General features: G+C 47.2%; 1 protein-coding gene across 4 annotated transcripts in view; it reads left to right on the top strand.

The window, feature by feature from the left end:
* Positions 1–24,340, top strand: part of Mad1l1 (mitotic arrest deficient 1 like 1) — a 314,427-nt gene that overhangs the window by 160,919 nt on the left and 129,168 nt on the right. For all 4 annotated transcript variants that reach the window (XM_031338516.1, XM_031338517.1, XM_031338518.1 and 1 more), the window contains one exon: positions 18,323–18,463. In XM_031338516.1, the coding sequence (XP_031194376.1) occupies positions 18,323–18,463 (141 nt within the window). The remainder of the gene's footprint in view (positions 1–18,322; positions 18,464–24,340) is intronic.

The following is a 24,340-nucleotide window of genomic DNA, read 5'->3' as shown; positions in this document are numbered from 1 at the left end:
TGCAGCCCCAGTCCTCTTGCACTTGATTTTGAGACAAAGTCTCATTAACTTACCCTGGCTGGCCTCGAACTTGCCCTTGCCACCCAGGCAGTCCTTGAACATTGGCTCCTCCTTCCTTGATGTGGAACCAGGCTCTGTTTATCCTTGATGATCTTGCTCTGGCCCAGCTGCATGGCTAAACATACTTACTTTAGTAATCCTTTGTAGATTAAGTCGGATTATCTGTTCACAGTTGTGGCATGTGCTGGAAATTCCCATCACCTTCGTTCCCAGCCTTTATACTTCTGAGAAGCTCAACTAAGGCTGCTTTGAACAGAAGGGTTAGTGGCAGAGTGTCCCTCCCTGACAGTCTCAGCTAGGCTGGCTATACGTAGCTGTTAGAATTCACACTGTCTGCGGGAGGAAATCTAGCCATTCAGCAGGGTTGCTTGTCTTCATGTGCTAGGAAGCACTTTTGAAATTCTCTTTGAACATTTACTTTATTTTATTCATTATGTGTATGCATGTGTGTGTGTGTGTGAAGGTGTGGTGTATGCCACATAGCATTCATGTGCAGGTCAGAAGATAGATTCCAAGAGTTGGATCTCTCCTTCCACCATAGAATGGAGAATGAAACTCAGGACTTCAGCTTTGTAGAACAAGTGCCTTGACTTGCTGGGCCATCTTGCTAACCCTAAGAGGCTCTTTTTTCTTGTCTTGTTTCCATGACAAATCGGTATCAATTTTAAGCAAATGTTTTTTTTCTGCAAATATTGAGATTTTATGACTTATTTATTCTGTTAATGTGGATTAGCTTTCTGACTTTTCAAACATGAAGCCGCACAGATGTCCCAGGACAAAGCAGTTCTCCCTTGTGAGTTGTGCGTTGCTGTTTGGTCTTGTGCTTGCTTAGCCATCTAGCTGATGTTCTGGATGAATGACACCTGGAGAGTCTGGCCCTTAAGTTCCCATCAGGTTTTGTGCTGTGAGTTTTCTGGAATAGTCTGTAAGATGAGTACCTACTCCTTCCTTAATGGTCTGATGGAATACACTGATGTTTAAGTTACTGGTTGGCCTCTAAGTTTTAGCCATCTGCCTGCCTCTTCCCATCCCATCCCTGGAGTCATAGATTCACGTGGCCATGTAAATTTAAGTAGATGCTGGGGAACTGAACTCAGATCTTATTGCCTGAGTGACAGGCTCTTTACCCATGGAGCCATTTCTTTGGCCTCAGCACTTAAATTATTCTTTGTGTGTGAGCGTGCTTGTGTCTGTGTCCTAGTATGCATGTGTGTTTATACATGTAGGGGCTAGAGAATATCTTCTTGAATTGCTCTCCACCTTTAAAAAAAAGATTTATTTTTATTTATGTATATATGCATGTATTCATAGATATATCACATGTGTTCAGGTACCTGCAGAGTTCAATAGAGGGTATCAGATCCCCTAGAACTGAAGTTACAGGCATTTGTGAACACGGGTGCTGGGAACTGAACTCAGGTCTTCTGCAGGAGCAGCCAGTGCTCTTTTTTTTTTTTTTTAAAGATTTATTTATTATTATAAATAAGTACACTGTAGCTGTCTTCAGACGCACCAGAAGAGGGTGTCAGATCTCATTACAGATGGTTGTGAGCCACCATGTGGTTGCTGGGATTTGAACTCAGGACATCTGGAAAAGCAGTCGGTACTCTTACCTGCTGAGCCATCTCACCAGCCCGCAGCCAGTGCTCTTAAGCCACTCCGGTATCTCCTCAGCTTCCACTTTGCTTTTTCAGACAAAGCTCTCACCAAACCCAGCTTTTTGCATAAGTGCTTAGAATCCTAACTCAGGTCCTCTGGCTTGGATGGCAAGTAGGAGCCATCTCTATATTTTCATTAAAAAAAAAAAAATTAAAAAAAAACTTAATGTTATATTTTTATTTTTAATTATGTGAGTATCTGTCTCTGTGGGTATGTACATATGAGTGCAGGCTCCTATAGAGGCCAGGGGAGGTGTCAGATACTCCTGGAGCTATGGGTACAGGAGGTATGAGGTACCCAATACTGGTGCTAAGAACCACACTCAAGGTCCTGTGCATAGCAGTATGTGCTCTTAACTCGGCGCCATCTCTCAAGCCTAAGGGCTTATTAATTTTATTAGTCATTTGAATGAGTCAGCTTTTGGCTTTATTAATTCTCAATAATATTTATTCTGTATTGCTCGTTTGCTTTTCCTATCGCTCTCTACTTTTTATGGTGTTAATTTGTGCTTGAATCTGTGTTGTGTATGTAGCCAGTTGAGTTTCATTCTTTCTTCTCTTTGGATTTCTGCTCTTAAGGCTGTAATTTGGTTGCATACTGTGTGTTTGCTATATTACACTTTTCTCATTGTATTAAGCAGTCTTCCATCATGATAACAGATTGCCAAGATCTTCCTTATGAAGAAAAGAATGCTTGTTTGTCAGTTCTATGTTGTAACAGATTATGGCTTTAGATTGTGGCCAGTCCAGACATCTTGAGCAAGCAGGTGGTGAGTCCAAGCCATTCACCTCCAGGCCTGAAACCAAGAGATGACAGGGAAGAGCCTGGCATTCAACAGTGCCCTTCAAGGTCATGCCCCAGGGACCTCACTTCTTTTCACTTGGCCCTATCTCCTAAAGGCCAGCTAGCTTCAAGTAGCATCACAGGCTGGCCACCAAGCCTTCCTTCTATACATGGGCATTTGGGGACATTTACAATTCAAATCCTGAAACAGTTTGGAAATTTATCCATTTCCATTGTGATTTTTTTTCTCTTCAATTTGACCAATGGGTTGTAAATAAATTTCTTAATTTAAAACTACTTGCTGGGTTTTAAGCTCTTGAATTGTTGAATTCTCCTATAATTTTCTTGTTCACAAATTATGCTTTGAATGATATCAGTTAAAATTTATCAAGATACATGGCTGGAAATGGTGGCACACACTTGTTGTCCCAGCCCTCTGGAGATGGAAGTAGGAGGATTACTGTGAGTCTAAGGCCTGCCTAGGCCCAGTGTGAGACTCTGTCTAAAATAAATGTTACGGACACCTGCTTCCTGGACTCTCCTTAGACTTCATGGTAGTGTGTGTTTGTGAAGCGTCTCTGTATATGCGTTGACCAACAGCTGCTGGGTGTCATTGCTTGCAAATGCTGTCAGTGGCAGGTTGCTCTGTTCAACTCTTCTGTATCCCAGAGAAACTTCCTTTGGTCTGTTTCTTTGTGGACTGCCTGCCTCTCCCATTAGCTTTGTCAGTTGGCATCCTGAGGCTGCAGATGACTCTGAAAGGTGGACCCTTCCCTCTGAGGCTTCCTTTTCTTCCTATGAACTCATCTTCACCTGTGGGTTCTTCCAGTGATTAATTTTCTAGCAGTGATAAGCTTCCATTTTTGAATCTGCACCCTTTGCTCTTCCCACTATCATTGGAAGCTTCATCATTTGGTTATAGATAGTTCTCTTACAAGGGGGATATATATAGGTTTAGTGGCTTTATTCAGCCAGACAATGTTTTTTGTACACTCAAAATATTTAATTTAGTTGTCCTTTATGTAATGAGAAATTTATTTCTATGTGAATGAATCAGAGAGAATCCAAGTTCTTACCCATGAAAGGTAAGTGTTCTACCACTGAGCCACACCCCAGCCCCGCATTGGAGGATTCTAGGCAGGAGCTCTACCACTGAGCCACACCCCAGCCCTCACTGGGGGACTCTAGGCAGGGGCTCTACTATTATAGTCATAGTCTCAGCTCCTCATTGCTGAGTCAGGCTCCCTGTTCCTTTTTGGGAGATTCTGGGCAGGGGTTCTACTGGTCAGCTATGTCCTTATCTTAACATATTTGCATTTAAATTATCTATCTTATAGTTGCTTTTTTTGTGCCCCACCGCCAAAACCTTATACTCTGTCACAGAATAAACTTTCCCTTCTGTTTTCGCTCTCCTCATTATTTTGGTCACCTGATGTGCTTTTATGTGATTCTTCTTAGTTGCCTCACTGATTATGAGAAGATAGGCTGTTATTATTTAGTCTAGTAAAAAATTAGTGCATCCCTCTCTTCCCTGTATCTGGCCACCTTGGGCCATTTGCTCCTGCTTTGTTCCTCAGCCATAGGCTCATGAATATCAACCTGATAAGAAGATGTACTATCAAGTGCTTTGTATACTTACTTAGAGATTTAGAAAGTCACTGTGTTTTATAAAAGATCTATGGCTCAGGCTGGCCTTGAACCTATGTAGCCAAGGCTGACCATGAACTTCTGGTCCTTTTGCTTCTGCTCCCGAGTTGAGATTACAGCTGTGAGCTGAGTGGTGGTGGCACATGCCTTTAATTCTAGCACTTGAGAGGCAGAGGCAGGCGGATTTCTGAGTTTGAGGCCAGCCTGGTCTACAGAGTGAGTTCCAGGTCAGCCAAGGCTACACAGAGAAACCCTGTCTCGAAAACAAACAAACAAACAAACAAAAAACAAAACAACAACAAAAAAGAGATTACAGCTGTGTAGCACAGAACTGTGTTGATGTTTCTATACATTTGAACTTGGCAGTTGTGCCTACTAGCTGGTTTTACTGTAGTCCATTTGCTATAATTAGTGAACCAGTATCTATATAACCTATGTATTATTTAGTTAACTCATGCCTGTGCCAAGAAGCAAAAAGGGAATACTTTTGGGTTCAGTCCATTATGGTGGTGACAGTAGGTGGTGGAAGCTGCCTGTGACTGTAGCAGCTTGGGTATCAGGCTTATTGTCCACATATGCATGGATCCCAGCCCATGAAATGGTGCTGTCAGTCCTCCCTGGAAACACCTGACCAGCACACTCAAAGCTGTGTCCCTGTAAGGCCCAGGTCACCCCCACCCCTCTCTCCAGGAGAGTTAGTATATGCATTTGATTGCAATTGCCTCCAGAGGTCAGAGGTGTTGGATCCCCTGGAATTACAGGCAGTTTGAGCTGCCTAATTTGGTTGCTGGGAATGGAATTCAGGTCCTCTGTAAGAGTAGTACCCCAGCCCTTCAAGGCTTTTATTAGTGTAATTAAGTTGATAATTGGCATTGACCATTATGGTCTTACTTAATACTAAAAGTACATAGCTTATGTTAGCATTTATTCTTGTGCTGTATAATTATTTTCTTCTCCTAAAGATGTGGTGCATTTATTGTATTGTCTAAGTTAGACTGAAGTAATCCCCCTGCCTCAGCCTCTATAGAGTAGCTGGGTCTACAGGTACATGCCAGCGTTCCTATCTAGTGCTGAGGGTTTTGACATGGGCACATTATAGTGCTCTCCTTACAGCAGTTTGTAGGTCATCAGTTTTGTCTACAGAAGGCTTGCAGTGAAGTGGTCATCTCCCTTGTGGAATTAGGAGGTATATCCATCTAGTCGCTACATTCTAATGGGACTTTGTGAGTCTGTTGCTTTCCATTTGGAAAACTCGTGTTCCAAAAAGAAACAGGCTGTCCTCTCACACTGAACTCCTGTCAGGAGTCATTCCTAAAGCAGCCGGCAGGGTGAATTCCACCAAGGGGCTGGCTGTCATAACCATCCTAGGTCAGGCCAGTCAGGTTTGCAAGGAAAGAAACAGAGGATGGGACTGGATGCAGTTCCCCAATGAGCTGTGGGAATTGATACATCAGGATTGCAAGTCCCTTTGTGGCGGTGAGGCCCTTAGGGAGAGGTCGGGGTGTCCTGTGTTCATGGTGCTAACAACTCAGCTCAGAGCCAGGCTGAGTCAAGAAACTAAACACCTTCATCAGTGCCTGGGCTGTCAGGGCACTGGCTTGACTTCAGGCTCACAGGGATGTCTAAACAGCCTGCTCACAGCACTACTGCATTCTGTGCTTCACAGTTGGGACCAAGGAAGAGCAGGCACTGGGTGAGCCCAAGTTTTGTTCCTCTCTTTGGTTTTTGGTAGCTGGCACCATTCAAGAACTTTTGCTATCCCTCATGAACTCCAGCTGTGCCTGCTTCCTGTGGTAGCACTCTGAATGTTCTCGAGGTGTGTGTATGTGTATAATGTGTGTGTGTGTGTATGTGACACACAGAAAGGCCAGAGGACAGACAGTCTCAGGTGTCAGTCCTCACCTCCACTTCATTGGAGGTGGCATCTCCTTTTCACTGCTGTGCACTCGTGGCTGCTGCTCCTTGAGCTCCTGGGATTCTCATGTTCCCCTCCCTGCTTGTTCTAGGAACATTGGGATTACTACAATGTCTGACTTTACTTTGTTTCTGGGGATTTGAAGTCAGATCTTTACACTTGCCTCCTGAGCCAGCTCCCCTGACCTCAGCCCTTGGCTAAACTTTCAAAGTTCTCCTCCTAGACTGTTCAGTGACACAACCCTCGATATGCAATACCTGGTTTCTGTGAGTTTTCACTTATTTCTGTTCTCGTCTGTATTATTTTCTTTTGCTTGCTTTGGGCTCATGTTCTCCTTTGCATAGTTTCTGTCCTGGAAGCTTAGGTGATTTTAGACCTTTGTAAAACATACGTGCAGACCCATAAAGTTCTCTCTGAGCCTAGTACTATTTTCCATAACTCTCAGTAAATTGGCATTGCCTTCTTATTGTTCCAAACCATTGCTGAGCTTTTCTTGAGTAGGGTTTTTTTTTTTTTTTTTTTTTTTGCCTGTGCATTAGTTAGAAGTAGTTTGTTAATTTCTATGCATTTGGGGATCTTACCCCCAGTTCTTTTGCAACTGGTACCCAGTTTAATTCAGTGGCAACATTCTTCTCTTGTCCATTTCCCGTGATGTTATTTCTGGCCCTAGTGTGCTGCTTTGCAAGTGTTCCCCATGAGCATGGGGATACCGTTCTCCATCACACTCAGGCAAGGTGATTGATGGCACACTTTGGGTCAGTGGTGTCCTTACTGATTTTCTGCCTGTTCCAGATAGAGAACTGTTGAATTTTGACATGCACCAGGGGAATCATCTGTCTCTCTCTGCAGTTCGATCTGTTTGTGTTATGTATGTCTCTCCACTCTAGTATCAGTGAGTTAGTGTGGAGCATGGGCATGGCTTTCTGTCACAATGACCCTGTAGTACTGTAGAGCTGGGCTCCTTTCTTGTGCTTTTTCCCTAGTGCATTTGACATGCAGAAATGGAGTGTCTGTGTGTCTTCATGTGAGTTGCAGGTACCTGTGGATGCCAGAAAGAGGGCATTGATTCTCTTGGAACTAGACTTACAGAGGGTTGTGAGATGCTCATTGTGGGTGCTTGGAATCAGAGTCAGGTCTTTTGTAAGAACAGGAAGTGCTCTTAACTGCTGAGCCATCTCTGTAGCCCAGTGTTTCCAGTCTTCCTAATGCTGCAACACTAATACAGTTCCTTCTGTTGTGGTGACCCCCAACCATAAAATTATTTTGTTGCTACTTTGGGATGGTTTGACCCACTGAGCACTATTAGGAGGTATGGCCTTGTTGGAGTAGGTGTGTCTCTGTGGGTGTGGGCTTTAATACCCTGTTCTAGCTACCTAGAAACAAGGTTCTAGCTGCCTTCAAAACGAGACATGGAGCTTTCAGTTCCTCCAGCCCCATACCTGCCTGGATGCTGCCATGCTCCTATCTTGATGATAATGGACTGAACCTCTGAACTTGTAAGCCAGCCCCAATTAAATGTTGTCCTTATAAGAGTTGCCTTGGTCATGGTGTCTGTTCACAGCAGTAAAACCCTAAGACATACTTCATAACTTTAGTTTTGCTACTGTTGTGAATTATAATGTAAACCTCTGTGTTTTCTGATGGTCTTAGGCGATTCCTGTTTGACCCTTAAGGGATCATAACCCACAGTTGAGAACTGCTGCCCTGGCCCCTCCAACTCTCTTTTGATTAGAGTTACTGGGGTATATCTTTCTCCATTTACCTTTAATAGATGTGTCTTTTTGTTCAAAGACCACTTCTTGCAGACAGCATATAATTAGGTCTTGTTTTTTTAATGCACTCTGACAGAGTCTTCCAAAGTAGCCTGCTCAGATTAATTGGTGTGCTTAGATCATGCACATTTAAAATGATCGTTGACACAGTTTGCTTTATACCCATGTTTGTTCCTGTTTTGTGCTTGGTCACTGCTCTTTGTTTTCTTTCTCATTATCTTCTCCACTTCATCTGCCTTGTTTGGTTTTAATTGCACATTTCTTATTCATCCCCCCACCCCTGCCAGCATGTGAATTAGGCAGCTCCCATCCACCCCTATACTGGCTTGGACCCAGGGCCTTGTATATGCTGTACAAATGTTCCACCACTGAGCCACACCCCCCAGCCCTTCACTGGGGATTCTAGACAGGGGCTCTACCACTGAGCTACACCCCAGCCCCTCACTGGGGGATTTTAGACAGGTGCTCCTATACTAAGCCATACCCCAGCCCCTCATTAGGGGTTGGGAGGAACTCTAGACAAGTATTGTACTTTAGAGCCACCCACAACCCCCATACCCCATCATACCTTGCAATTCCACTTCTTACATTTTACTTTGGGCAAAGATCTTATTAAGTTTTCCAGGCTGGCAATGACCTTACTCTGTATATCAGGCTGGTCTTGAACTTCAAGGCTTTCTGCTTTAGTCTCCAGAGTAATGGGAACAACAGGTCTGTTTCACTGGGTGGGGTTAATTTGTTTTGGTGGTTATCTGAATGTTGGTCATAGACATTTAGGGATAAATTTAGTCCAGGGTTGACAACACTGAATTACTTTATAGGTTAAGGGATGTTCTCAAGCTCTCTGAACCATCTTTACTTACCACCCAGGGGCACGGTAGTCAACTAATGTGCTGACTTTTTTTTTTTTTTTTTTTTTTTTTTGGTTTTTTGAGACAGTGTTTCTCTGTGTAGCTCTGGCTGTCCTGGAACTCACTCTGGTAGACCAGGCTGGCCTCGAACTCAGAAATCCGCCTGCCTCTGCCTCCCAAGTGCTGGGATTAAAGGCGTGCGCCACCACCACCCGGCTCTAATGTGCTGACTTTAAAGGTTTATTCTTTTATTGTATTTAGGAGCGTGTGTGTGTGTGTGTGTGTGTGTGTGTGTGTGTGTGTGTGTGCTGTGGGTGCCTGGGGAAGTCAGAAAGTGACATCAGATTTCCTGGATTTGGAGTTATCGATCGTTATGAGCTGTTTAACCTAGGTTCTTGGAGTTGCATTCTGGTCCTCTGGATGAGCAGGCAGTCTGTGCTCTTGACTGTTGATCACCGCTGTCGATGAATGGAGCTGGAGGAAAGTCAGCTGTTTTACCTCACCCTCAGTTTTCCTTCTTGTCTTTGTTCCTTTCTTTATGGTGTTGAAGCTTTTGGGACTCCTGTCAGACTGGTCTGATGCTGACCCTTAATAGGTAATTTTACCAGGCACCTGGTAGGTGGGGCTTTTTAAAGTCCTGTACTCAAATCTTCTTCACAGTTGCATGCTTCCTAACAGGAAGCTGTTGTTCTTGTGTCTTTCTGTTTATTGAATGTGTTCACGTGTGTGTTCAAGGACTCGTGATGGTCAGTCGACTGTTTTCAGAAGTCAGTTCTCTCCTTACAACTTGGTGACACAGGGTCTCGTGTGTGGTTTCTTCAGTGATGGCAGGTTCTCAGGCTCCTGAGTGATTTCCACATTTCTGCCCCCTATTTTCTATCACTGTTAATTTCGGGGGTTACAAACATCAGTTCCTACCTCCTATGTTTTTACCTGAGCTCTAGGGAATTGCATTCTGGGCTGAGATGCTTGCAGGGCAGCCTGCAGAGGCACCATGCCGACTCTGTCCTTTTATCTTTATATCATCATGCTTCTCTAAGAGGTGTTATTTAGCCTCTGCTTGCTGAAAATACGTTTTATTTTAACTTTACAAGTATATTAGATGTTGTTCACAATCTGCAGAATTGTCTCTCAGGATAACCAGTTTTTGTTTTCTGAAGTAGTTCTCAACGATTCTTCATTTGGAATTTGTGTTCTGTCTTCTATGTCATAGCACTTATTAAATTTTTTAACTGTTAAAGTTTTAACAAGTTATTATTATTATTTTTTTTTTAGCCATTCCCTTGAGGTTTGATAGCAGCTTACCAGCCTACATTGTTTTGAGGCAGTGCCCCACAGAGGCTAGGCTAACCCCAGGCAAGCCCCAGATCTAGGGAATGTTTCAGATCCTCATGTTTGTGTGGAAAGTACCATACAAACCACACCTCAAGTCAGAATCTGTCACATTGGTCTTCACTTTCCTTGTCTAGTCCCTGGATGTCAGTTTACTTGTCACTGATACACATTGCCATCTCCACTGGGTCAGTGGTGGACATTCACAACCAGCACATACATTGCCATCTCTACCGTGTCAGTGGTGGACATTCACAGTGGACACATTGCCATCTCCACCGGGTCAGTGGTGGACATTCACAGTGGACACATTGCCATCTCCACTGGGTCAGTGGTGGACATTCACAGTGGACATATTGCCATCTCCACCGTGTCAGTGGTGGACATTCACAGTGGACACATTGCCATCTCCACTGGGTCAGTGGTGACTTTACATTTCTGGGCTGGCACTGCCCCTTCCTCATCAGCAGCTCACGTGGTTTTGGTAAATCAAGTCTTTGATTGATGCATAGTGAGCCTCTTTGTCTGGTGGCCCTCCTCCCCAGTCTCTGGTGGCCAGGGGTCAGTAGAGTAACATCCAGCTCTGGTGAGGCCTTGGCCTTCAGTTTTGTCTTATTGAATGTTGGTGGGCTGCCACTCTCCCTGGCTGCCTGCACCATGCATCATTTATTTTCTGGAAATACTCTGCAGTGGACACTTATTTTTCTTACACAGTATGAGCTTCATTTTTTAATCAACTTGTTTAGTCTGTCTTCATTGCTTATTCTTCCCATTTGAATTTCTGTATTCCAATTTAGTACTTTATATGTACCACTTAAAGATATCATGGTTAAAGATTTCCATTGTTGTGAATTTATTGGAGTTTCCCCTCAGGCCCTCTACTTTCTCCCTGCATAGTTTCTGTAGTGCAGTTAACTATATCTTGACCCCATTCCCACTGTCTTAGGATTTATTAGACTGGTTTACACAATATGGTCTGGGAAGTATAGTGGCTGCCTTAACTGAAGAATTGAGGGCCCAGCTTGCTCAGCAACCCACAGAGCTGAGTGCCTCATCAGCCTCTGGCTGGCCCCAAAAGCCTAGGGGATTCCTGGAGAGTCACTACTCTTTAGTCCATGTTGGAAGCCAGAGGAAGCTGGATTCTGATACCAGTGAAATGGTGCAGCAGCCACAGGGTAGATGAACTTGCCAGCGAGTCACAAAGGCAAGCTGGCAGAGAGCCATCTCTCTTCTGGGACCTCCTTTTATCTGGGCTACTACTAGGAGGGCAAGTGTTTCCACTTCAAGTCACCTCAAGACCGTCCCCCACAGGTCTGTCAGCAGTTTGTCCTTCAGTTCCTTTGAGATCAAGCCATGCTGCCAATCAAGATTAACCATCACATACCTCAAAGCAACCCTGCTATCTTAGTGCCATTCCCCCTAAATTCTGATTTAAGATTCTCAGTGGCTCTACTTTGTAACTCACTAGATTGCACAGTGATGAACCAAATATGGGGAAGGATGGCTGCTTCTGTACACTCCTTGTCAGCCTTTGATTCTCCTTGGCAGGAGGAGTAGGTGTTTAATGAGTAGATTGATTCTCCCTTCCCTGCAGGACCCATGCCTTCTGCTGGTCTATCTATCTGGACTTGACATGGTATGTGATTTTAGACTAGCTATCTCAAGCTCTGGGGTTTTACATGTAGGCTTGTGGTCACAGACTCTCAGCGTTCAACCTTTGTGGCTTTTCCTATCTACCCAGCATCAAGGTGAGCACACATACAGCAGTCATCCTCTGTGTAGTGGTAGGTCTTGTTGGAAGTTTGATCACTGTGGACAGGGCTGTTGTACACAGGGCCCCTTATCTGTTGCCTTGCTGACCAGGCACCATAATCTCTGTTCTTTCCCTGCTAGAGGCCTGCTGTATCCCAGACCTTGGTAGTATGTGGCTTTGTAGATGGTCCCCAGGGAGGTTTCTCTTGGGGTCCAGATTCATTCCCTACCAATGGCATGGATGGGGTCCAGCCATGGATGTTATTGGCTGATTACCTGACATGGTAACTCACTGCTCACTTGGGTCATGGTTGGTCTGGAATCTGTGGACAACGAGGCCCCTGGAATATGAGACACCAATTCTTTGATTGGGGGGTGAGCAGCCAGCACTCATAGAGATGAGTGGAGGTACCCTTGAGTTGATGACTTGTCATCTGATGTCCACTGTCGGACTGGATGCACCATGGAAAGCCTCTCTTCTAACCCTGCAAGCAAGCTTTCCTCATGCCTGAATTTGTTTGCAGTTCTAGAGAGTTCCAAATGGAAAAGGCCAGACAAAGATAACACAGAAAACCCTGACAGGACTGTACTCTTGGCTCTGGTTAGGCATGCCTCTGCTGCCCCAAGCACTAAGGGGCAGCTATGACTGGTCAGAATGGGTCACAAAAGCACCATAGTTGTGGTGGCACCATCACCTTCCTACAGATGTGCACCCTCCAGTATAATATCATGACCTGCATTCTTCTTTCTTTCAAGAACATCTTTTCACTAGTGTGGATGTTCAGGGTACGTGCCAGGTAGGTCTGACTCTAGAGATAGAATTCTTCCTGTTCCTGGTGCCTGTGCTCCTGACCTATTAGGATTCCCTCTGAATGGGCTGCAGAGAGGAGCATGGGTTCTCTAGAGAGGATTTGAAGCTCAGGACCTTGAAGAGTTCCTTAAGTGGAGGCAAGTGGCAGGGCACAAGCCTAGGTGGCGATGTGACCAGAGCTGGAAGCAGTAGGGCCAAAATGCTTGGGGACCTAGGGCAAGGGGCCATGGACACTCCCATCTGTTCAGCTCTTTCAAGGTGGGGTACAGCCAGGGTCTCCAAATAGAGATAAACCTGTGAAAGAGGGGTTTTTAGGTGCCTGCCAGGAACTGATTTCATTGTGGATGCCCCCCACCCCCCATGCCTCCAGCTCTCACTCATCTTGGGGTGACAGTGAGTGGCTCTGAGATGTGATAGGGAGAGTGGGCAGGGAACAGGGCTGGGGCCCTGGAGCTGGGTGGACTTCAGCAGCCCTGGTGCTGGGATGTAGGAGGCTGGCTCTTTGTGTCTGAAAGCTCATGACTTAGCTTTTCTTAAGAAAGCCTTGTGGAGTGGCTATGAGTTGAGTGGCGGAACCTAGACAAGGAGAGAGGCCATGAGGGCTGTGAAAGAACCACAGGAGATGCCTGCAGAGAGCAGCCATGCATACAGTAGCCATGCATAGAGCAGCCAAGCATAGAGGTCCTTGAAGACAGAACTGTGATGAGTGGGTGGCCCAGTGAGTCAGCATTGTCAGGGGAGGTTGGGAGGGGAGGGGAGGAGAGGGGAAAGGGACATGCCTGCACTGCTTGTAGGCTCTGCTGTCAGCTGCTTCAGTGGGGTGGGGGTCTCTGGGTCTAGAGAGAGACCCCTGTGCCAACATAGGTGCCTCCAACCCCATTCCCTTTAGTGAGGGAGGGGAGTGACAAGGGTTGCCTTGAGCCCTGTATAGCCCTGACAGCAGCCGTTCCAATAGCCTGAGTGGGCTTTGGGGCAGTACATACACCTGTCTCGTAGGTCACTCATGTCCATCCAAGCAGGGGTATTTGACATGGAGAAAGCAGCCATGAGATAATAGAGGATGGCGGTGATGCCCACACCCACACAGCCAGAATACCGTGCCACTTCAAGGGTGTGACCTGAAGTCAGAGCCTCCTGCAGAGGACTGTATTTGAATTTCCAAGATCATCCAGGCACTTAGCTTTGACACAGTCTCTTGAGGCCTAGTGAGGCTGATTATATTCTTCCGGATACAGAGCAAACTGATGTCCTGCCAGCATAGGCCTTGTGGTGTTTTTGACCTGAGACAGACTACAGGCTAGTCCTCTACTCCACGTGGACATCTCCTTCCCACAGTGTGCCAGAGGCTGGTGAAGAGTTATTTCTGGACAGTAGGCTGTGTACAGGTCTGAATGAGAAATGGGCCCTGTAGGCTCATGCGTTTGAACATTTGGCACTGTTTGTGGAGGTTGCAGAACCTTTAGGAGGCGAAGCCTTTCTGAGGATATATCACAGGGTGCGTACTTTGAGAGTGTAGAGCTTTGCCCACTTGCAGTTTGTGCTCTTTTTGGTGTTTGCAGTTGAAGATGCAATTGTTCAATTTTCTGCTGCTGTGACTGACCCCCCACCCTCACCCCCTATTGTGCCCCTCTGGAACCTTAAGCCAAAACAAATCCATTCTTCCATTGTTGCTTTTGAGTGTGGTGTGGTGTTCCACCACAGCAACAGAAAGAAACTAATGTGTGCTCTCTGGCAAGGTCCTCTGGGAACTACTCACACTGCCCTCTGGCTGTGTGCAGCTTGCATGCTCTGCTTACCTGTGACTACCTGCTGTCTTTTTGGCACTCTGTGCACTGGTCTGTTCTTGCATCCTCTGCACCAAGGCCTGCTGGGCTGTACTGTTATGACTCCCATGGGTTTAAGTGGGGCTTTCTCTATGCAAATATGGGTTAGTGAGCACACTGGTGGATCAAAGATGAATGACAGGACTTCCACCGACACAATGACACTAGAACTCTGTTGGAGCACGCAGTATCTGCCCAGGTGTAGGGATACCCATGTTGGCTGTTGCTTGTTCTGTGATGGTCATCTATTCCCCCACCCACACTCTACTCTGGCTGTCTGAGTTCATCCTAAATATTGTTATGGGGAAAGGACATTGTCGGGAGGCTCAGGTTCGGAAGGCAGTGAAATGGAGTTCCTGGCTCCTAAGACAATTTATTCTACACTTTTGTGCCTCAGTTTCTCTTCTAGAAAACCACTATGAACCCTTGGCCTTGGAATTTTTTACTAGTTCTTTGTGAAGTACTTCCTCCCACCCCCAGATTAAAACATTCACCTGTGGAGGGAGAGCAGAGGCTCAGGTAGGACATGGGATTGAGTCTTGGGTTATGACTGAAACTCAGAAAAGACATGGCTCAAAATCCCCTTTCTGGGGTTGTAAGCAGGAAGCATTTTCTGGAGAGAGGAGACTCTTTGGTGGAGCTGCCTGTAAGTTGGGTAGGGAATTCTAAGGATGTAGCTCTGTGGGGTCATCTGTATGCTTTGGGTGAGTCTTTTTAGTGATGGAGCTGCCCCCAGTTACCTATGCTTCTATAAAAGAACCCACTAAACTTATTGTCTAGCTCCTATAACTAAACCCACCACTCAGGACATGGATGGAGTCCTTTCTTTGGGTCTGTTGTTGCTTTCTCAAGCTAGGAATGAATTGAAAATGTTCATGCAACATAGCTGTACTCCCTCCCTTTCTCCCTCCCCTCTGTGCATGCATGCATGTGTGTGTGTGTAAACACACTGGTTGGTGTCTGTGTGTATATGTTTGTGTAGGGGCCCATGTAGGTCAGGTTACAACTTGTGGGTCCCAGGAATCAAATTCAGATCCTCAGGTTTAGCAGCAAATGTTACCATTGAACTATCTTGGTAGCCCTCACCTTGCTTTCTTTTTAGACATAGCCTGTCACCGAGACCTATGGCTCATTGATGTGTCTAGTCTGGCCAGCCCTGGGGTTGCCACCTCACCAGTATTAATATAACAAGCAAGTTCTATCACATTTGGCTTTTTACATGGGTGCTGGGTCCACATAGTTTAGGTCCTTATGCTTGTACAGTAAACACTTAACCACTGAGCCATCGCCCAGCCTGTCTGCATTACATCATACCACCATTGCAGTCTGATGACTAGGATGGCCCCTGGCCTCTCCTGTCCCAAAGAGGGTCCGCCCAGGCAGCCAACCATCCCTCTGATTGTCTCAGGTGGTTTTGAGGTCTCCATCCTCAGCTGATGACTTTCTTGGTGCAACTGTCTGGTAGCACTCTCTCCTTGCCATTAATTACACGGTGAGCAAATTTGATTGTTTTCAAACAGGATTGTTCTGTACCCAAGGAGAAGCACTCAGTGGAAAATACCATTTTGTTTGGTACTTGGCAAGCAGGTCTTTAGGGCTCTGCGGGCCCCACCTAGGCACCTGTTTGTGCTACAGAATCGCCTGTGCCTGTTGAAGTAGAGCCAAGGCAAGAGTGGCATTGCTCATTAAAGATCCATTACCCAGTCGTACCTCACAGCACCCTCACTGTGATGACCATTCCTTGAAAAGATACAAACAACAAACTTCTCGAGTTCTATTTTTCTTCTGTGCAAGCCTGGAGATACTTGAGGAGAGAAGCCCAGAGAAAGGCGGCAGTGGGGAGATTTACCGATCAATAAAAGAGACAATTACAGTTTGTTGATGAAAGGAAATCCCCCGCCCAGCCTCTCGTGGCATCGACACTCAGCTAATGATAACTTGGGTAACCAGCTCAAGACGATAAAAGTCAATGGGAAGATATAGGATTTCAATAAAGTTATGGCACTTCATAAACCTTTCCGCGGAAACAGATCGCCCCCAGACTGGTGACCAGTTCCAGCTGGATTTGGTACTTTAATTTCTCAGTTATTGAATTTTTTGGCACTCACTAATTATGAATTCTATGCCAGGGTGATAACCATGTCCCCAGCTTGGGAGGGAAGAGAACTCAGATGAGGCTTTGGAGGCCCACAGGCTAAGGGGGAGAGGAGATGGTAGAGTGTTCTCTGTAGCCCAGCATCCCAGCCTTCTTAAATAGAGGGTTAAGGATAGGCTGTATTGGTGCTGAGGGTGGCTAAGCCTTGAGTTAGGGCCTTAGCCTCATGGGAAAGTTCTTGGTAGTCGTGGGTGCTGTTCCTGGTGCCTATGAAGTCTAAAAGAGCCAGTCTATGGAAGCCATTCTTTCCCCTCTGAGCCTCTCCCAGTGTGGACAGACCATGCAGGTCACTTGGGAGGGAGTGTGTTGTGCTGGGCCACTCTGACCTTTTCCTGAGTGTGTGATTTTGGAAGGGATATGCTAGACCACATAGGAGCCATATCCTGGCCATTGTGCTGGGACAGCATTTGCCAATGGTAATAAAGTCCTATTGTTTTCATGAGTAATGGTTGTCAGCAGGACAGCTCACTAGACACTTCGTCCACAGCAATATTGATCCACACAGTTGCCCTTGTGACCACTTTCATGCTGAGGGAGGATTTGAGATCTGGAGTGACTAGATAGCTGGCTTCAGAGCAGAGCTGGAGTTGGAAGCTGCTTCTTATAGTAGGAACTGTCCCCTTCTTCGTGAGCTGTGCTGTCCCCAGCATCCTCACTGCTGGCTACATGAATGGGCAAGGCTTAAGCGGAAGGCACCAAACTCATCAGCACAGATGCCCCAGGATCCAGTTAGAAGCACAGAGCTGGGCTTGCCCAGACCTGCGGGATGAAGAGCCTTGTCACTTTCCCCATGGTGATGTTCACAGGAGGTTGGTGAAGCTGGGTCCTGGCACACCTGAACTTCCAAGGAGGATTTGCTACCCTTGCTTGTGCACCCCATGGAACTCTCAAAGGTGACACCAGGTTGAAGGGATTCCTCAGCCTGGGCCTGGAATTTTGGGGCTGGGTCTCCTTTACCTAGGAGTAATATCTATGTTCAGAAGAGCCCAGTGGCCCTGTAGGTTTTTGGCTATGCTTAAGAACCCCAGTCATGGGCAAAGAGAATGCAGTGAGCACCCCTGGGGAAGGCAGTCTCCCCAACAACGCTGTACCCCATATGTGGCCCTCATAGCATCTTGGCAGGTTGCATGTCTATAGGCCTCCTTGCTGGCAGGGTAGAAGGCATTCCCCTTCAGCTCCTGTGACCCCTGTCTAGCATCTTAGAGAACCTGGTCCCAGTCTCGGCAGCATCTCTCCACTGCTAGCTTTCTGGTTCAGGCTGTCGACCAAGTGTGCACAGAGTAGCTGAGGAGGGTTAGCCACAACTCCAGCTGTCACTCCTACTCTGTGTTGAATATGACTGGACAGGCTGGTGGCCTCATTTGTCTGTGATTCGCTGTGGAGGTAAGGTACTCACTGAGGCCACAGCTGTTTCTGGAGCCTCAGTGTCCGGGAATTAGGACAGGGCTGAGGGTTCTCAGTCTGCTCAGGAAGGGTTGGTAACTTACTCCTCAGGCTTGTGTTCTTGCTCTGGGTATCACTTGTCAGAGCTCACACCAAGCTGGTATCTTCCCTGGCATGGTTGAAGTGAGTACTGAGTCTAAGCTCTGCAGGCCTAGACCTCTGTTGCAGGCTCTCTGGAGGTGTGCACCACTGGCAGATGGAAGCAGGCCAGAGTCTTAAGGTTTTTGAGCATGTGCAGGGACTCTGAAGCTCACCTCTGTATTCTTCCAAGCCACCTCACACACTGTCCCCACCCTGACCTGACCATCTGTGTTTACAGGAGCGAGACGGCATGCGTGCCATCCTGGGATCCTATGACAGTGAGCTGACACAAACTGAGTACTCATCCCAGCTGACACAGCGCCTGTGGGAGGCCGAGGACATGGTTCAGAAGGTACATGCCCACAGCTCGGAGATGGAGGTAGGTGTGCGCCATGGCAAGTGGCACACACACACTATGGTGTGTGTGTTGGAGGAGGGCAGCCATGGGGGTTATTTTGATATGTGCACTATTTTACTTCTTATATAGCAGTTGGTGGTTAGAGGGTTCCAGGCAACCAGGAGCTTCAGGGTGAAGCAAGGCCTCTGCCAGGTTGTTGCCAGGTGTCTTGAAGACAGTCTGTGCCGTGTAGCCATGTGGTCCCTGCGTCAGCCTGCTTCCTCTTGCTGCATGTTCCTGTGGTGTTCCTGTCTAGGGGATGGCACAGTGTCTTCCAAGCAGTTTGTGGCTTCTTGTTCTCTCTGTCACCTGCAGTATTGTGAGCCCTCTGTGAAGTTTCATGTTGCTTTAGTGGAGTGAGGGTAGAGAAAATGTTTCATTTTAAAAGAAGAGAGTAACTCTTTGGCTCCTGTAGGATGCTAGGGAAGCAGTATGAACCACACTTGGCCTCTCCCTCCTGGCTGGCCTGTGCTAAATGCTGTATCCCCTGTAGTCACAGGGGAAGCCCCTGCTCTCCCTCCAGCAGAGATGGGGAGGTTTGCTTAATTCTCTGGAGAGGCTGCATGACCGTACAAGATGAAGCAGGATCCTGCTTGTCAGGAGAACCCCACAGCCACACCCCCAGATGCCGCCTGTGCCTGTTCCTTACCCACTTTTCAGTCGTATCTCTTGAGTTTGACTCTGGCTGTGACCCTAGAAACAGGACTGTCATTGTTCACATTTCAGTGACAATAAAGCTGAAACTCAGAAGGTCCAGGACTGAACCTAAGCCACTAGGCACCTGTGCACAAACCTAGGACTGCCCTGTAGCATGGCCAACCTGCACAGCATCCTAGGCAAGACCTTTGTCATACTCAACTTTTGTGGTCTTGATGCTCACATCTGTTTGCTTGTCCTTGACCTTGGTGTGGTGCAGACTCCTAGAGAGGTGCTGCTGGGGCCAGTCATTCTATGAACTCAACTCACCCAGCTAGTGCTACTGGTTGTCCACTTGGAGTAGTGTCTAAAGGAACAGCCAGGGTGACAGCATGGCTATATGCTCTTTCCAGAGAGCACTGGAGTCCACACTGAGCAGAGCCCTTTCCTAGGCTTACAACAGAGCCTTTGGTGAGGGGGATGTTTAGTAGACAACTGTGAGCTAGCCTGGTGGCTAGCCTGGTGGCACAGGCCTGTAGTCCACCAGGGAAGTAGGAGGCTGAGGCATGAGGATGATAAGTTGAGTACCAGCCGGCGTTATAGAGTGAGTTTAAGGCTAGCCTGAGCAACTTAATGTCTGTCTTAAGTAAAAAGAAGGTGGAGGATATAGCTTTACTAGGGGTGGGGGCATGGCTCAGTGGTAGAGCCCCTATCTAGAATCCCCCAGTGAGGGGCTGGGGTGTGGCTCAGTGGCAGAGCACTTACTTTCGTGAGTCCCTGCATTAAATTCCTAGTTATTGCAAAAACAAATAAACAAATATATAAATAAAACCCATGATAACTATAAAGTGCAATAGCATTTTAGGTGTGGGCTCCCATGAAGAGCAATCAAAAATGCCTGACATTGTTGTAACATATCTGGGAAAGTCAGGAAGCACCTTTGAATCCACAGCTCAGAGGACAGCTGTAGGTCTCACAGTGGAGAGATGGGCGTGACTAGAGTGGGAGCAGCTGAGCTTCAGCTTTGGGGATAGCTTTTGGCAAGGCTGTGCCATGTGAGGAAGCCACAGTTCAGGCCGCCCACTTGTTCTTTCTGCCCATGAAATTCTCATCAGGCACATTGGGCCTATATTATCCTTGCACGGAGGAGCATCCTTCACTGACACTCTTGGCAGAATAAACCAAGTGACATGAGTTGTGGAGACCCCCTTGGGTCCTATGCTGAACTCCTCCTCTCTAGCTGCACACTTGTCCCAATGTCTCACAGGTGGCCAGCAGCCAGGAATGCAATCCACTGGAGCTGCTGTGAGCTGCTGCAACCCAGCTCTTCACCCTCATCTGAAAGGTTAACTTGGGTTCTAGTGAGCTATGCCATCATCAATGTAAGTGTGTTAATAGCTGTTTTATTACAGCACATTCAGCTCCATAAGAAATGCTAATGAGGAGAGATTTGCAGGTTTGCTCTCTGACACCTTGCGGCTCCCTGATATTTTCTCACAGACAGGTCTCATCTGTGCTGCCATATGCATTCCACATAGGTCCTTAGGAGAATGATAGTCTGGGCACAGCCAGTGTTTTGTGTCAAGTGACCAGTGTTGTCAGGATTCAGCTCCAGCAGATACATGTTCCCTGTCAGCATCTCGCTGTCATACTGCTCATGGGTGTATGTCTCTGTAGGACGTAAAGATGGCAGGTTCTTCCTCCTGTTCTGTGTCCCAGAGCTATGGGAAAGCCAGTTGGGAGGCTCAGCTTGGTCAAGCAAGGTGCTCTTACTATTTCATTGTCACCATTACTGTGAGTGCTCGTCAGGTTAGTCCAGGTGGGGGAAGATAAGAAGCCCCCCTCCCCAACAGACACACATTGGAGATTCCTGTTACAGTTCGTCCTCCTGTGCATGGGCACTCTGGCCTCTTGAAGTAGGCTGGCCCTCAGTGACCTTCCTTTTCTGACCCTAGGTATGCTGGTCTCATGGCTGTGGTGAGATAGGCTCCTGTGAGCAGAGCCCTGGTGGCTTTTCTGCTCAACCTGTGGCTGTGCTAATTATGCTTCCAGCTGGCGGGTATGATACTGTTGCAGTCTAGAGTGGCCATGTGTTCAGACTCTTACCTCATTATCACAGGAGTCACCAAGAGACAGTTGTGCCCAGTCAGTCACAGGATTCCCTGTCTCCACTAGAGTCCTCCTCATACAATGGGGCCCTGGAGGAGCACAAGGTCTGGCAGACCCAGCCCTTTAGGGTTGGAATAGTAGCTGGATTTAGCAATTTAGAGGAGGAAGCCAGCCGGGGGTGGGGGTGGGGGGTGGGTCCTAATCCATTGGAGTGTGGAATGGTACACCTTCTCCTTCCACCAGGTGGCAGCAGACAGGCTCACTGCTTTCTGGGCCTAGCCACTGGCCTGGAGTGTGAGGTAGGGCAGATAGATGCAGGGAAGGATGGCTGGAAGGCTGTATAATGGGTACATGCTGATCAGAGGCAAGGACCAGGCAGGTGTGAGAGTATCACAGCTGGATGACCTTTATGGAGGGAGCTCGAAGGATGAAGGTGGCCTTGGCTTTTGGTTTCCCAGCTATCTTGGAGCCTGGATTTAGGAGGGAACTCCCTCCCCAAATGTGTCTCCTTTCCATTCTGTTACCTGCTCTGTAGAGTCCAATATACAGTTGGTTTTTCTGTGAGTCTCCATTTAGTGAGAAGGGAGATGGGCAAACAGCCTTGCTCTGTTGTAGAAGGCAAGCTATGCATAGGCCAAAGGAGGGAGAAGTTGCCTCTGGACAGGCAGATGGGCTCCTAGAGCCTTGGTGAGTCTGGAGGGTATATCCTAAGTCAGAAGTTCTGGGAATTGAAGGTGACTTATGAGGATGACTGGTAGGAAAGACTCGCTGGCCACAGTAAGACAGGAAGCTATTCCTACAGAAGCCATAGAGCTTGCTGTTTAAGGCCCAGATCCTGGTTATCATCAGCCCCTGCATGTAGTACAACCACTTTAAGCTTATCTCCAATTAACTTACAAATAAATGAGACTTGGACTATGGTTATTTTATTTGGCTTTTACAGTTACTGGGGGGTAGCCCCAAATTTACTCTTCTAACTGCTGGCCTGGCTGCCTCTCCAGCAGTATACCCAGATACTTGTTGTTTCTCCTGACCATGTGCTCATGGTTCCTCTCCCCTCATGGAGGCTTCCTCCTCTCCTCCTGTTGTTCTTCCTTCTCCTCCTGGTCTCTCCTCACTCCTCTCTTCTCTACCCCCAACCAGGGAACTCAAAACCTACCTACTTCTAGTCCCTCCAGTAATTGGCTATAGCCAATTTTATTTAACCAATTGTTTTAAATCAAGGGATAAGGTTTGCACAACAAAAGCTTGTAAACATGAGAATTTACTTGTAGGCCTAGACCTTTGGGTATAGAATTTTTCATTACAGTACATAGCAATAGACCAAACTTAAACAATCTTGTACTTCACCTGCAGACCCATGGCCTTGTTGTCATCTCCAGCCCCTACCCTTTTGAGGAGAGCACTACTGGGCCAAGACAGCCACAGTTTGGTTCTATCACACCCTGCGATCCAGCAGGTACACTCTACCCATCTAAGGCCACTCTGTTCATCAAGATGGCACACATCACCTGCCACTTCCGAGTGCCCAGCTTGTAGACATATCCTATAGCCCTGAACAGCCTTAGTCAGGATCTCTCCAGGTCTCAGGTAGGTGGTAGTCCTGGCAAACCTTCCTGTTTCTCATTTTCTCTACCCATGACCATGTTGACATCCTTGGTAGGTACATTCTAGAGACCTCAATCACTGCCCAGGGTCTGGGAGATATATTCATTGAGGGCTTAGCACCTCCTGGGTACTGTATGCCTGAGAGTGGCTGAGAGACGGGTGGGCCATCGTCTTGGAGCAGGTATGCTCAGCTTATCGTAGGGCAGCTCAGTCTTCTTCCAGACCTGTATTCCTAGGCCAAGGAGTTGGCCTCTGGTCTTGCTATAGGTGGCGGAGCTGCAGCCACAGATGGTAGCTTTCCATTGCCTTACTGGACAGTGAAGTTTATATACCAGACGCTTGCAAATGGCTCATGCCTAGAGAGCTTTAAAAGTCTTGTCGGGAGTTTATTAGCTGAGCTGCTTGTATTGACACAGTAAAAAGTTACATAACTTCATGGAACTCCTTTCTTAAAGGTCCCTTAGTGCCTTACAGCTAGGTAAGCATCACTCAGGCCTTAGAGGCAAGTGGTTCTTCCAGGGAAGTTACATAGCAAGAAATGAAGAGGGAGCCCCCACATTACCTGTGTTGTTCAGACCTGAGTTGAGAAGGTGGAGAAGTGTGAGCAAGAGAACACCCCAATGTAGGGTCTGACTGCAAATCCACTCTCTAGGGACAGGCCAAGAGGGAGGGCGGGTGTGTGGTACCGTCTCCCTGCTTTCTTTGCCTCTCCATGGCACTCTCCACTACTTCTGCCCTTAGTCTTCCCTTCTCTTTGCCTGTTCTCTCTTTCTGTGTGTTGTCATGTGCATGCATAGGTGTACATGCCAGTACTCGCACATTTGGACGTCAGGTAAACATTGGAGCTTTCTTCTCACCATAACCTGGAGCTCAGATTTGGCTAGATTGACTGGCCAGTGAGCCCATGGGATTCTTCCCGACACTGCGATTTAAGATGCACATTGCCAAACTTGGCCTTCTCCATGGGCACTGGGGCTGGGAAGTCAGGTCTTCTTTCTTGTGGGGAAGACTTTACCCTCTGTTCTCTTTTCCTCTCTGATGGCTTTCCCTGCTGCCTTTTCTTTACCCACCCTCACCCCAAGTTTCTGTTTTCTCTGGGGTCAACAGGCACATCCATAGATTCCTGTGCACTGGGTGTAGCTTTCCCATGGTTGACCAGGGTGGAAGGACTGCTACTTGATGGTTTTGTTCATGAGAAGGCAGGTGTGCCCATCCCAGGGCTGTCATGGGTAAGCAGGCAGCCATTGCAGTCCTCCTCTCAGCACAGCCCTGGCCCAGGCTAACATCTGTCATCAGTTCCAGCATGGGGTATACTTTGATTCCGGCAAAATCATTTTCAGCAAAACAAACTAGAAATGTAGAGCCGGAGACTCCCAGTAGCCTGTCTCCAGCGGGGCTGCTGCCATTTTGCCCGGATTTTATTTATTCCATTTAATAAAGCGGCTGCGGAGGTTGGAAGCAGATGTCACGAGTCCTCTGTCGACGGAGCCATAAATACAAGTGTGT

The sequence above is a fragment of the Mastomys coucha genome, unplaced genomic scaffold, assembly GCF_008632895.1.
Source record: "Mastomys coucha isolate ucsf_1 unplaced genomic scaffold, UCSF_Mcou_1 pScaffold22, whole genome shotgun sequence".
NCBI lineage: Eukaryota > Metazoa > Chordata > Mammalia > Rodentia > Muridae > Mastomys > Mastomys coucha.
This window is presented reverse-complemented; position numbering and strand designations above follow the sequence as displayed.